A 13,052-nucleotide genomic window follows, 5' to 3' on the forward strand; every position below is an offset into this window, starting at 1 on the left:
TGCTGTAGGGCCGCAGCTGCTAGTCAGCTTGTGCACAGATCCATGGAGGTAATCATAGCCCCCAATTTTCAGCAGAACCTGGGGCTGACCCAGCCTGAACACAGCAGGCCCTATAAAACTGGAAGATCCCCAGTAACCCAGGCGCTACACTCCCCCATCTGTAACCCTACTGCTGCCAGCAAAGGACGAACGTGCGAGATGTTGCACAGGCTGATCCGGATTAGTGCTGCAGCACTCAGCATTTGCAGGCCTAGCTAACTGGGGGCTGATCTGAGGGGTGCAGGGCCAGCTGCCATTTGCTGTACTTCATCCCCCTGACTTCAGCTCAGCCGCCACTTTCCCTCGGCGATGCACCCGGCCACATGTTCCTAGTAATTTCTGCTTCGCCGCTACTTTTTTGTCTGTAAGAAGTGACAGCTGAGACCCGATTTCCATTTGGACCGGATCTGAAGGGTAGCACTTCAGGCAAGAGGACCCTGGAGGTGTGGTCGCCCCCCACTCTGCCTCCTTCAGGGTCCGCTTTGCTCGGAGCAAGGTCCCTGCACCCAGCAGATGTTTTCTGAGGGGAAGGCGAGGCTGCCTGCCAGTGGTGCTGAGCACCCTTGAGGCAAGCGGAGCTGGGAGCGCTCAGCCCCTCTGCAAGCCAGGCGAGCCCCTCCCCACAAAACGGTAAGGGGGGGCCCCGCTGCAACCCTCAGCGCCGGGGCGCGCGTGATTGACAGCTCCCCCACCCCACGGGCCTCCCAGCCGTCCAATCAGCAAGCAGAGAACGAAAGAAAAAAAGAAAAAGACCAACCCCCCCCTCCCCCCGCAGTGGCCGAGGCCGCACAGGGTCAAGTCGAACGCAGGACAGATTTGCATGGCCCAATGGGGCGGCCGCATGCAAATGAGGGAGGAGGCGGTTGGCTGGGTGTTGGCAGGAGAAGTCCCGCGGGCCGCCCCCCTCCCTCAGAGCCGGCGCCGGGGCGCGAGGGCTGCGCGAGGCGCGAGATGACGCTGGAGGAGCCGGACGGACCGCGCCGCAGCCGGGCCAGGTAGTGGCGCGCGGGGGGGGGCGGGTTCGAGTCCCGGCGACGCCGGGTCTGATGGCGCTGGCGCTGCCCCCTCAGGATGGAGACGGCGGGCTCGGCGCTGCAGGAGGTGCTGAGCAAGGCGCTGAGCCAGCGGAGCGTCACCGTCGGCGTCTACGAGGCGGCCAAGCTGCTCAACGTGTGAGTGCCCTGCCCCCTCTCCCCCCCGCACCCCCTTGTCCCTGGCCGGCGGCGCGGGCTGAGCGCGGTCTCCCCGCAGGGACGCGGAGCGCGTGGTGCTCTGCCTGCTGGCCGCCGACGAGGAGGACGCGCGGGACGTGGCGCTGCAGATCCACTTCACGCTGCTGCAGGCCTTCTGCTGCGAGAACGACATCAGCATCCTGCGCGTCAGCAACCCCGCGCGCCTGGCCGAGCTGCTGCGCCTGCCGGCGCCCGGCGCCGGGGCGGACCCGCCCGCGGACCTGCACTGCGTGCTCGTCACGGTAAGGGAAGGGAAGGGGCTCCACCGGGGGGGCGGGGAGCCGGCGCGGGGGCCCGTGTGCCCGCCCTGACCTGCACCATGCGGGGCCTGAGCCTGTGTGTGTGTACATGTGTGTCTGCCTGGTTAGTCCACAAGGCGTGCCTGCTGTGTCTACCTGGCTCACCTGCAAAGTGTGCGTCAGTCTACCTGGTTAGTCTGCAAGGCGCACACATGTGTAGAATAACCAGGTAGATGTGTGCATACACAGACACATACAGACTAACCGGGTAGACTCACATGCTCACCTTGCAAGGCGTGTGTGCACACGTCTACCTGGTTAGTTAGCAAGGTGACAGTTTCCCCTGCCTCTGCCAACCCTCTGGGTAGCCACCCAAGTGAGTGCCCTCTCCAGCTGGCAGCAGAAATACAGGAGACTTGGTAGCACAGAGATGACTTGCTGCTTCAGCAGGAGGCCCAGCCCCACTCTTCACCTGAGCACAGCTGGGTTTGCCTTCAATGCAACCTTCAGATTGGGTTTCCAACAGGCTCCAGACTTTAGGGGTTTCAGCTCTGCCCACTTTAAACTTGGATCTGAGTTTGGATTTGCAGCTGGGATTTTGGATCAGGCCCCTTTGCACTTGGGACTGAGGTGCCCTTTCCTCTACTTATGCTATTTCCTGTACTCAAGGACTTGCATCAGAGCTGCTCCTGACTTGATTATAGAGATTTTTCCCACTTCTGTGGACATGTTCAAACATGTTAGATCCTGTCAGCAGCAGGAATGAGCCCTGTGAGTCACCTTGTTACGGCAGCTGGGGTATTTATATTTATCTTTCCTCGTTACTGGATTAGATAAGCAGGTTGGATTGCTTTTGGCAGAAAATGTTAGGCCAGGAGGAACTTTCTTTAAAGGTTCTGGGGAGGTTTTCTTTAAAGGTTCTAAATGATGTGATTATAAAATAGCTTGACTTGAAGTACTATTAAGTGAAAGCTAGTTGTAGACCAAAACAGGGGCATTGCTCCAATTCTGTTGGGACGGGGTAAAATATTTAAAGTTCCTATTTTGAAATTTCTTCTTAAGGAAAAAAAAAGCAAGCTCTAAAGAGTCCTGTTCCAGCCAAACTACATCTCAAACAAGCAGACAAAGCAGTGAATGTTCCTTTAAAAGTTCTTGACCTGCAGAGGGAGACAGTTTTAGATGCAATGCTTGAGAACTGTGCATCACACCTAAAGGAAGCTGGTAGCTGTACTCTTTCTACAATAGTCTGAGATTGATATTGCAACATTCATTGAAATCAGCAGGAGTTTTGTACAAAAAGATATGGCAGTCAATAACCCATGACATACACTTCACACACAACCTGCTCTCAACTGAAATGCAAGATGGTATTTGTGTGCACATATGAGAGAAGCCCTATAATGAATAGACAATAGAATTAAAACAGAACTTAAAGACACAAGAAAGAAGGCAGCATCTACCACAAGAGTTTAAAATACTCTGACCCTCAACCACAGCTATATCATGAAACCCTTAAAATCCTTACTCAGGTTTTAAATACTATATTCCTGCATACAGAGAGGACTGCAAGAAACCTGTAAAAGGCTTGAGGAGACTTCACCTGTTACAAACTAAAATGAATTCAAGGAAAGAGGGTAGTTGTATGATTGGATGTGAATAGTTGCATTACAATAGCGCTCTTTATTTAATTATTTTTGCACTAATCCTTTGAAACCAGTCACCGTTTTTTTGTTTTAAAATCAACTCTGTCTTTTCCAGAACCCCTATGCTTCTCAGTGGAAGGATCCAGCACTGAGTCAGCTAATGTGCTTTTGCCGTGAAAGTCGCTACATGGATCAGTGGGTTCCAGTGGTTAATCTCCCCGAGCGGTGATGGCATTTGGATGTAAACAAAACTGAACAAAATTGCACTGGAGTTCTAAAATACTTTAGCAGTTGCTCAGGAAGTAACTCCCTACCCTGACACAAGGATTACAAAAAACAAAACAAACTGATGTCAAGTAGGTTAGACTGAAGTTGAACTACACGTTGTGTGGGACAGAAGAAGTGGCCTCTGCAGTTGAAAAGTGATGGGAGAAGAAGTGGCAGCTGAAAGCATATTAAACAAGCGTCATAAAAAAACTAAAAATTGCAAGAAGATGTAAGGTGCTGTATGCTTGAGTTACTTGCAGACTATGCCAAATACCTTTTGAGTTTCAAGAGTGCAACTTGTAGTTTCTCATTCAAAACACCTTTAGTGTGCAAGAGCAAAAAGGTTTAATCAAAACATTTAAAACCATTTTATCGTATTTTGGAATGTTGATTTTCAAGGTTTTTATTCTAAGATCTACTAAGTTATTTTATGATATTGATGGAGGATTTATTTATGCTATGAACTTCAGAACTGGAATACCCTTAAACAGTTGGTCTACAACTCCACCCCTTGTTTTAATAAAATATAACTGTTTGAAACTAGATGGTGTTTCTTTTACTGGAATAAAATTAAAAACCTGGAACTCCTAGTGTTAAGTTCTATTTTCTTGGCAGATTCAATACTCTGCAATGTTGTGGGACTTTTATGGGCAAAATGGATATGGAGGGAGGTTCAAAACTCAAGCTTTAATAAGTTACACCTTTTTACAGATGTAAAAAGTACATGAGGCTTCTCAGTACGGGGTCTTCCAGAACACCAAAATGTGCTAAGTCCTTTGTGGTACAGAACTGACAGGCTTAGGGAGGTGGCATTTTCAAAAGTACTTACGTTATTTGGAAGCCTCAGCCCTATTGAAAATTAATGGGATTTACACACATCTGAAAATTTTTCAAAGGTTCTTACTCTGACAATCTAATCTGAGGCTTTGATCCTCTTTATCTGATGCAATATCCAAACTAATTACTTGCAAATACTTATGCCCAGGCTTTCTTTTGATCAGATTTACTCCTTGAAATGAAAAAATACAGCAAGGAATAGTGCTTAGACTGAAGTGCTCATTGATACGTAAGCAAAGGTTCCTCTCTGTAAGAAAATTTCAGTCCTTGAGGAAAAAAGACCCTACAGACCCTAAAGATGAACAGTGTCACCAGCACCTTTTTATGACAAAACACTTCAGTATTTCTTCTTTTTCATTCTTCTGCTGGCACAATCTGGAGGAGCCTTCCAGGTACTAGACTGTCGTCTTTCTCAAAACAGTTTTAGAATCTCCTCTGTCTCCATTTACAGGGCTATTGGTTGGCTTCCCCTCCACTCTGCATTCGCCCTTCGGCACTTTGTGATCTAAGGCAGTGTTTCTCGACCCTGATGACCCAACAGTGGGTAGCAAGAATATATAAAAGAGTCACAAACAAACTTTAAGAATGCATTGATTCTCCTTTAAAGAAGAAACACATTTTGCTGGCTGGCAGAGTTCCAGCCTGCAAGGGGCTGGTTGGGCCCCCCTTGCCCCACACACTGGGGAGCTTGGGGGTTGGGGAGGCACTGGGGAGCTCCAGCCCAGCCCTGTCCAACCATACAGCAGCCATGGCAGTATCTCCTGTTTCCCAGAGCTGCAGCTGCTGCAACCCCTGCTGTCATTTAGACCCAGCCTACATGTGGGGACCTACAGAAAGGTCTGGCTCAATGCTACTGCCCTGGTTTAGAGGTTTCAAAGGCAGACGGAGTTGTCCACAGTAATCAAGAGAAGACCAGGCATGGGAAACCTGGGGAGACTTAGGAGAGAAAGGTTGAAGTCTCTGTTTTGGCCACAGTGAGCTTAAGCTGATGGCTGCTCATCCAGAAGAGGAAGTCAGAGAAAAGCTGAGGTTTTAGTTTGGATAGAAGACAGGTCTGGAGTCATGAGGTAGGTATGTGAGTTGTCAGCCTAGAGCTGGTAATTAAAATTGTGTTTATGGAGGAGATTACTGGAGAACAGATGTAGAAGGAGAAGAGAAATTTATGAAGAACAGAGCCTACTGGATGCACCTCCAGAAAGCTGAAGAGATGAGGATCTTGCAAAACACATATTGAAGCAGTGATTGGAAAGCCAGAAGAAGAACCACCAGGGAGGACAAGACTGCATGAAGTGCACATGTGTGTAAAAGGCAGCTGACAGGTTGAGGAAAAGGATGGAGTCATGGTTCTGACCTTTGACCAGGAAGATGTCACTAGAGGCTTTGACAAAAGCAGTTCCAACTGAGTGCAGATGGCAGCTGCTGGTTTGGGGGTAGGGCTGATCTAGGATGGATTTGGAATTGGGGAATTCCAGACAGCAATTCTAGACCTCCACCAATGAGCACTGAGATGCAAGAGAGAGGAGACATGGTGGGAGGTGAAAACCCCCGTGGGTCCAAGCTGCCAGGCTGCATAGTGGCTATCGGATTGGTATTGGCCAATATGGCTGGTTAATAACTGGCCTTCAGTATCTACCAACAAAATCTTTATCAGTGCACCCCTAGCAAAAGGGATACTGGTCAGTTTATGTTCACTATCCAGGCTGTGGGAAAAGCAGAATATAACAGTGGAAATAATGAAGAGGCAATTAGATCATGTTAACTCTTGAGCACTGTTAGCTGCACAAGAAAGGAATTTATTGAAAACATTATTTTCAACTTGATTTTTAACTCTTGCTTTAAATTCTAATCTGCTTCCCTACTATGGCATGCAAATTGACTACCGGCACTTTAAATGCACGCTGACAGCTTAATCTGTTAGACATTTCTCACACCCATCTCAAAAGTCTCTTCCGGTTGTGCAAGTAGTAAATTAGAAGCAAAAATGCAAGCAGGAAACAATTTAAATCTATTTGCATATAAAATGTGTAATTAGTTTGCTCTTATGCTCTTGCCACTCAGACCCCAGGTTTTTTTCCTTTTCTTGCTTTTTCTTAAGTCAGAAAAGTAGATAGGTAATGACTGGTGGAATTCGAGCTGCTTGGAATTTTTTCAATAAAGCAAAGTTTCATTAAAAATGCCAGCCTATTGAGGGCCCCAAATTTTTCATCTGAAACATCTCAGATTTGATGAACATTCATTGGAACGTTGGTGGATGTACCAGGGGCAGGGATCCCTGAAAACTCACTCAAGTTTCTCAGTAAAATTGACACGTTTGTCAGTTTCATCTGTCATTGGCTATCAAACTGGCAAGCATGTCAAATTTATTAATTAGATTCAGGATTCAGACTGCTTCCAGTTTGCTAGAGATTTCAGAAAGTATGATCAGGACTGAACCCAACAGGTCTGCAGAAAGAGCCCTCTAATTGTTCTACAAACTGGACACTTTTTCAGCCAGCTGTAGTTGGACTTGGGATCTGGAGGGTAGGTTACATAACTATTTATCTGGAGGGACTAGCTTCACTTTATTCTGGTCAGGCAGAAAACGCATATAGAATCTAGTGTGAACAAAAATGTATCCTGCAGTGTTGGGAGCAGGCACATTCTAACACTAATGTTTGTGTTTGTTTGTAGTGGAGACGTGACAACACAGAAAAGAGTGCTAAGGAACCCTGGCATAATAGACACTGTGTACTAAAACACAGAGACATCACTGTGCCAAACTACTAATGACTGGTTTGGAGTATTCGGAGCCAGATATCAACAATGACCACACAGTATGGCCACATGAACAGTACAAGAGCCTACACAGTAAAACAGAACACATTTCAAAACTTAGCACCCTGTAAAACCTGCAGCAACAAACATGAGGGAAGGGAGGGCAGAGGAGCAGGGCTGTTTTAATCCACTTTTAATTACTTTGCAGTCATGCTTTTAAAAAAATCATCTAAAAACTTACCTGTGTAATTTTAGATGGAGTTATTCTTCATTTCCAGTTGGAGTTATTCTTCATTTCCCTTTTAAGCCCAGTGTGCAGTGCTGCTAATGCTGAATGGCTGTTTTGTTCTAACACTGTTGGAGGCTGCATTTCAGCAGAAAGAAAAGGAGCATGAACTCGTTTGTGGCCTTCTTCACTCAAAAGGCGCATATCACCCTAAACCGCTCTCAGGAAAGGTACTGTAACCCATCTGTGGCCACCTACTATTTCACCGTTATGTCACTTAGGGGCAACATACAATGACTGAAATTTGTGGAGACAGAACATAGACCCTTCTATTCCAGAAACCTTGGTGTCTACTACGTTCACTAAAGGCGAACCTTTTACCCCTGGGCACTATGTTGCCTACAACACAGCTGAGTATTTCAGCTCCCATACTGTGCAGGGCAGTAGTAGTAATGAGTTTCACTTACGGTACATAGAAGCTAATTAAAAGATGAAAGGTTCAGACTAATTACTACAGACTTTTTTCCTTTAAACAGTGTCAAGGAGTTACAAAGAGGCTTAGGCATTTGAGCAGACCTGAGTTTCTAGATTCTATCTAAAGGTTAAAGCATGGGACTGAGGCACAACTAATGGCCACGATGCTCAAGCTTTTGGTCGCATGGGACAGATAGTAGTCCAGGGCCTGTCTGCAGGCTGGATCGAGTCCTGTGCTGCCTCCACCCAGCTCTGGATGCCTGGATAGAGCCCCATGTGAGCACAAACCTGCCATCAAATTTTTGGACCCATGGGAAGTCCCATGGGCTGGATGATGAGGCACCAGAAACAAGATATTGCCCATGGGTCTGGGGACTGAGCACTGCTTAGTTTATGGGATCAATTTCTAGCTTCATTGGTGACTTACTATGTGACCATGGGCAAGAGGGCCATTACTGCAAGATCCTGAAGTCCTCCCATCTCTTGTCACAAAATGCACATATTTGTCCTACAGAGATGCTCTCTGGGGTTTAACTTGCGCATGTGAAACCCTTTGAGCAGATACAAGAATACTAAACAGTGACTCATTTTGCAGTCTCACTGGAATTCGCCTTCATGACAGCTTCGGTTTTTCAAAGTTGGTAGGAATCACCTCATGGCCAAGATGAACCCCCTCCCTCAGGCACCAAAAGAGCTCTCTCACTTCCCCATGGCTCATAAAGGCATTAAAAAGGTACCTTAGGCAGGTACCTGGGAAAGGCACTGTAACAACCAACAGCCTGGTCAGCCCATATAAAGAACAAGTCTATGCAAAATGACCACAGAAGCAGGACTGCTAAAAGGGGTGACGACAAAAGGCTCTGGGTTAAATATTCATCCCACTGCATTACAAAGAATTTGCCATCAACTTCAGCAGAGCCAGGAGTTCTGCACATGTTCCTTTTTTTGATGACCATTATTTTAATGGCTAAGAATACACATTAGCAAATGTCCATTTAGCAAGTTGCAGGAGCAGACCTGCCAGGCCAGCACTGAGTGCACAATATAACAACAGTCTGAAAGCAGACATTTGGGGCTCTGCACGTACAGCTAAGTAGCGTCATCTAACACTGGGTCCAACTGGGCCACAAGGAATCTCACTGGCACAGGGCTTCCCCACAGATTGCTGGCTATGGGCCACATTTGGGAAAGCTATTTCATTCAGATTACTATGCTAGTAATCCGAGAGTCCTGTTGTCATCAGGGTCTTGTCCTGCTCTCACTGATGTCAAGAGTTATGTCAACAACTCCTGTTGAAACAGGATTAGCCACTGGGCACTTTTCATATTCAGGATCACTTGTGTGGTCTGGACCTAGATCTGTAAAGCCAAGAATACAGTGAGACACTCTTCTGGCATTAAGAAAACTCCAGATAATTTTCTCTCAACCCTGGACTTGCAATTCAAACTCTGGGCCACTGACTTGGATTAGAAAAGGAATGTGAAATGGGAGAGGGCTGGAGCATAGCCATAAGGGAAGTGCCAGGAGGAACTGAACAGCAGAATGTGAAGTAGAATGTTTTAAAGAGAAGCAGCTTGGGTAGCCCTAGGTAGCAGCACCATGAAACACCAAAGATGTTGTGGCAGAAGGCCACCTCTGTTTCTCCCCAAAAACTCTGCCCTGTGATGATTTGGTTAAGATGGGCCCTACAGAGGGTACACACCCTACCCTATCTCTTTAGGTAACCTGAGTTGGATACATTCCTGAGGGAGCGGGGAAACCTGCTCCTTCTGCCTATCTGACTGGCATCACATACCTGGGTGAGGGGCTTGGGCTCCTTAGTGGGCTAGAGACTGCCAGCCTGCCCAGCAACCAGTGATGCATTTCAAATTGGTTGGCTGGCAGCCAACAGGTGCTGGCCTCCATTGGACCAGGTAAATAAGGTCATAAGGGCTATATAAGTTAAGGACTGCTCAGGAAGGGGGGCAGTAGCCATGATGAAAACTCAGAGAGAAGAGCTGGACCATCTGAAACTTGCTCTCTCTGGAAACTCATGATCAATGAACTGCCTGCCTCCAGAGGGAATCTCCACCTGCCTCTGGATGATACATGTAAGTAAGCAACCTGAGATCTAACTAGATATATATCTTGTAGTAACTCAGATACATGATCAAAGGCTACCCCAGCCACTCTGTTTGCTTTATGGGATTTCTCTGATACTTCTCAACGCTGTACCCTATTCCAACCCTACTCCTTGCAACCAATAACCTTCTCCTTTGTACCGAGTGTGGGAGACTTATTGGGAGTGGGTCTAGATTATGCCTTGGGGTCTCCTTGGTTCGGCTGACTAAGGAAGACCACTACTTGTGCTTCCAACTGAGGGAAGCATCCCATGTTCTTGAAGCGAGTCATGTATCCTTGAGGGCTACTAGATCTGTGTTTCCCAGGGGACAGTGCCCCAGGATCAAGCCCATCCCTGGGTGGTGGCAGCAATACCCCCAGACTAGCGGGTGTGTTCCAGGACAGGGGTCAGCTAGACACGAGGCACCCCCAGGGAGGTACTGGGAGCCTGGAAGATGGTCAGGTGCAGAGAGGTGGGTGGCTCAGAACAGGAGCACCCCCTATTGGCCCACCACAGATGGCATGTCTTTAACTTGAAAAAATCTCTTTGAAGGTATTTGCCATCCCATTTTTACAAGAAGTGAGCATCTTCAGAGAGGAATGTGAGTGACAGCAGGCAGTTTTGGAGGACAGCTGGCTGTAGATCTTAAAAATACTCTTAATGTGCACAGAAAGTGCCCTTCAGGGTGATGTTTATCATTATGCTCACTCATTGTGAGTAAGCATTATATCACCTGCATCAGGTTGTTCAATACAGGTCAGCAGCTAGTGCTGCATTTTGGTGCCCCCTTCAGGATCAGGCAGTCTTTGTCACTGGAAGAGCCCTGCCTGATGCAGTTATTTGGAAGAGCTTAATTTAGTATATAGATTTGGGATGAAGGAAGCATGCAAAGGCACTGGCCTGACATACAGGAGATTCAAAGCACTCAGGAGACAGAAATGCTTTAGACTTCTGGTGCTGGGAATTCTTTTCCCGAAGTCCCTTTTTCATGGGGGATAATGTGGTAGTTTTATGGCCTGAGCAGACTGAGGCTTTAGAACAGTTTTCAGATATTTTTATAGGTTTAAAAGTTTAATAGTTATAATCTCTCTCTCGCTCTCCCCATACACACACGAAAGAAGTTCGTTTTTAACTAGACATTTCTAGAGCAGTTTTTTGACAAAACGTGGCACAAACAAGATACAGGGCAACTGGCATTAAGTTCATATGACTGGCATTTGGCTGGGATGACCTGCATGATGCACACTCCCACACTTGTGTCCAATAAAATTTTCATACAATATTGCTCAGAACCACAGTGAGAAAATAAGACTGTTCTTGCCTTCTCCAGTCATGGACTAATGAACTAATAATTCCAAGTTACAAGTGATGGGGAGATATACAGAGCAGCAGGAAGTATCTGCTTTATTTTACTTACCTTATCTTGCATGAAGGGCTAAACTGGAACAGTTTATCTCTGAATGAAACAGAACTAAGTTACTACTGCTTAATTGCTTCTTACTGAGATGTTGGCATTGTAATCCTGATCAGGAGGCCCTTTACAGGCGTTCGAACATCTCCACTTTCTGTGGATAAGAGGTTAAGCTTGAGAAGTTCCCAAAATCCCTTGGAGTAACTCTTGATCGAAGCCTAAACCTTTCGTGATCATCTGTGGAATGTTGCTGAAAAAACAAAAGCACAAGTTAACCTTGTGCATAAACTGGCTAGAACAACAGGGAGAGGAAATGCAACCATGTTTCACATGGCCACTCTAGCACTTTTTTCTTGGGCAGAATATTCCTCCTCAGCCTGGAACAAAAGCGTGCACACAGAGATTGTTGATACACAGTTAAATGCACCTATCCAGATTACATCAGGAATGTTAAAAAGTACACCTTTGCCATGGCTACCAGTCCTAGTGAATGATGCACGTGTGAGGGAATACCATACGGCAGGGCGGACAATAATTTTGGGTAGAGGACTGCTTACTGAATTTTGGCAAGCTATGGAGGGCCGCATGACAGGCAGTCCAGGGCAGATAAATATTAATTTTCTAAATTTTTTAGGGGCCCTGCGGGCCGGATAGAATGGCCCGGAGGGCTGCATCCAGCCCCCAGGTTGTATTTTGCCCACCCCTGCCATAAGGCCATCAGTAACCCAAACCTCCCAATCAATAAAGACATCACTACACTACCACCGCATAGGCTCAAATCTAGAAAAACCTTATGAAAATACACCAGGCAGCTCTATGATGATAACAAAAGCATCAAAAAACAATGGAGGGAAGCCAGGGTAAATACCAATGTGTAGCAGAAATACATTGTTAGTGACCCTAGAATCCACTCAGCCAGGATTTAACCTACCAAGAAAGATTTGGTCTTCCCTGAATTGAATCCAGACACTTCATGGAAAATGTGGACACCTACTCCATAAATGGAGAATCAAAGAGAGTCTGGATTGCAATTATGGTGCAATTTTTCAGACAGTGCAACACATGATGAATGATTGTCCAATTAGGTCATTAAATGGTGATCTAAAATCAGTTCATGCAGCTACCCCTGAAGCAGTCAAATGGCTACCAAAATTAGATATTAACCTATGAATGTTGTAATCTCAAAATGTCATATGAAAGAGAGAGAGACTGAGATATGAGATGACATACAAAGTTTTCAGAGTAGCAGTGGCCCAGCTGCCCCTCCTCCCCCCCTTCCTTTTTACTCAGTATAAATTGTTCATCTGTCCATGCCTCTTCCCCCTGCTCAAACCTGTCAGGCATAAATATGACATAGAACAGAAAGGGCCATAAAGGATGCAAGATTTGAAAGAAAGAGATTGGGAGAGAGAAATGTGGTTTAAAGAGGCTCAGTAGTTAGCCCGAGGATATCAGTAGGGGTTGTCTCATAGCCCCACTGGAATTTTGGAGGCAGATATGCCCTGAGCACAGATTTAAGGAGGGTCCTGACATCTACAAAAGGAGAATTCTGAGAAACTTCAAAGTATATCTGAGTCAGGGATCCTCATGCAAGGATATATACATGCAATATACTTCCTCGTCAATTAGCAAGGGGGTTGGGGTGGGCACTCTGAGGTGCTCTGGGTTAGAGTAAAAGGCAGTCCAGGGGATAGAGACTTAATGGTGGGAGTCTACTACAGACCTCCCAAACAGGGAGAAGAGCTCGACCAGGAATTCTTAGGTCAGCTCACAGAGGCAGTGAGGGCTAAGGATGTGGTCATCATGGGGGAACTGAACTTCCCAGACAT

The 13,052-nt window shown here is 46.5% G+C and overlaps 1 protein-coding gene across 1 annotated transcript; it reads left to right on the plus strand.

Annotated features, from left to right (window-relative positions):
- Positions 1 to 913: 913 nt before the first annotated feature.
- On the plus strand, positions 914 to 3,962 carry GADD45A (growth arrest and DNA damage inducible alpha). Its single transcript, XM_019531600.1, has 4 exons — positions 914 to 1,034; positions 1,110 to 1,211; positions 1,291 to 1,513; positions 3,269 to 3,962. The coding sequence occupies exons 1-4, from the start codon at positions 991 to 993 to the stop codon at positions 3,380 to 3,382; spliced, it is 483 nt and encodes a 160-aa protein (XP_019387145.1). The 5' UTR covers positions 914 to 990; the 3' UTR covers positions 3,383 to 3,962.
- Positions 3,963 to 13,052: the final 9,090 nt, after the last annotated feature.

This window comes from Crocodylus porosus, unplaced genomic scaffold (assembly GCF_001723895.1).
Source record: "Crocodylus porosus isolate Cpor-Errol unplaced genomic scaffold, CroPor_comp1, whole genome shotgun sequence".
NCBI classification, from domain to species: domain Eukaryota; kingdom Metazoa; phylum Chordata; order Crocodylia; family Crocodylidae; genus Crocodylus; species Crocodylus porosus.

Coding starts and splice junctions, on each gene's coding strand:
- GADD45A (XM_019531600.1), top strand. CDS start 991: ATGACGCTGGAGGAGCCGGACGGACCGCGCCGCAGCCGGGCCAG. Junction 1,212..1,290: donor GCGGCCAAGCTGCTCAACGT/GTGAGTGCCCTG, acceptor GTCTCCCCGCAG/GGACGCGGAGCGCGTGGTGC. Junction 1,514..3,268: donor TGCACTGCGTGCTCGTCACG/GTAAGGGAAGGG, acceptor TGTCTTTTCCAG/AACCCCTATGCTTCTCAGTG.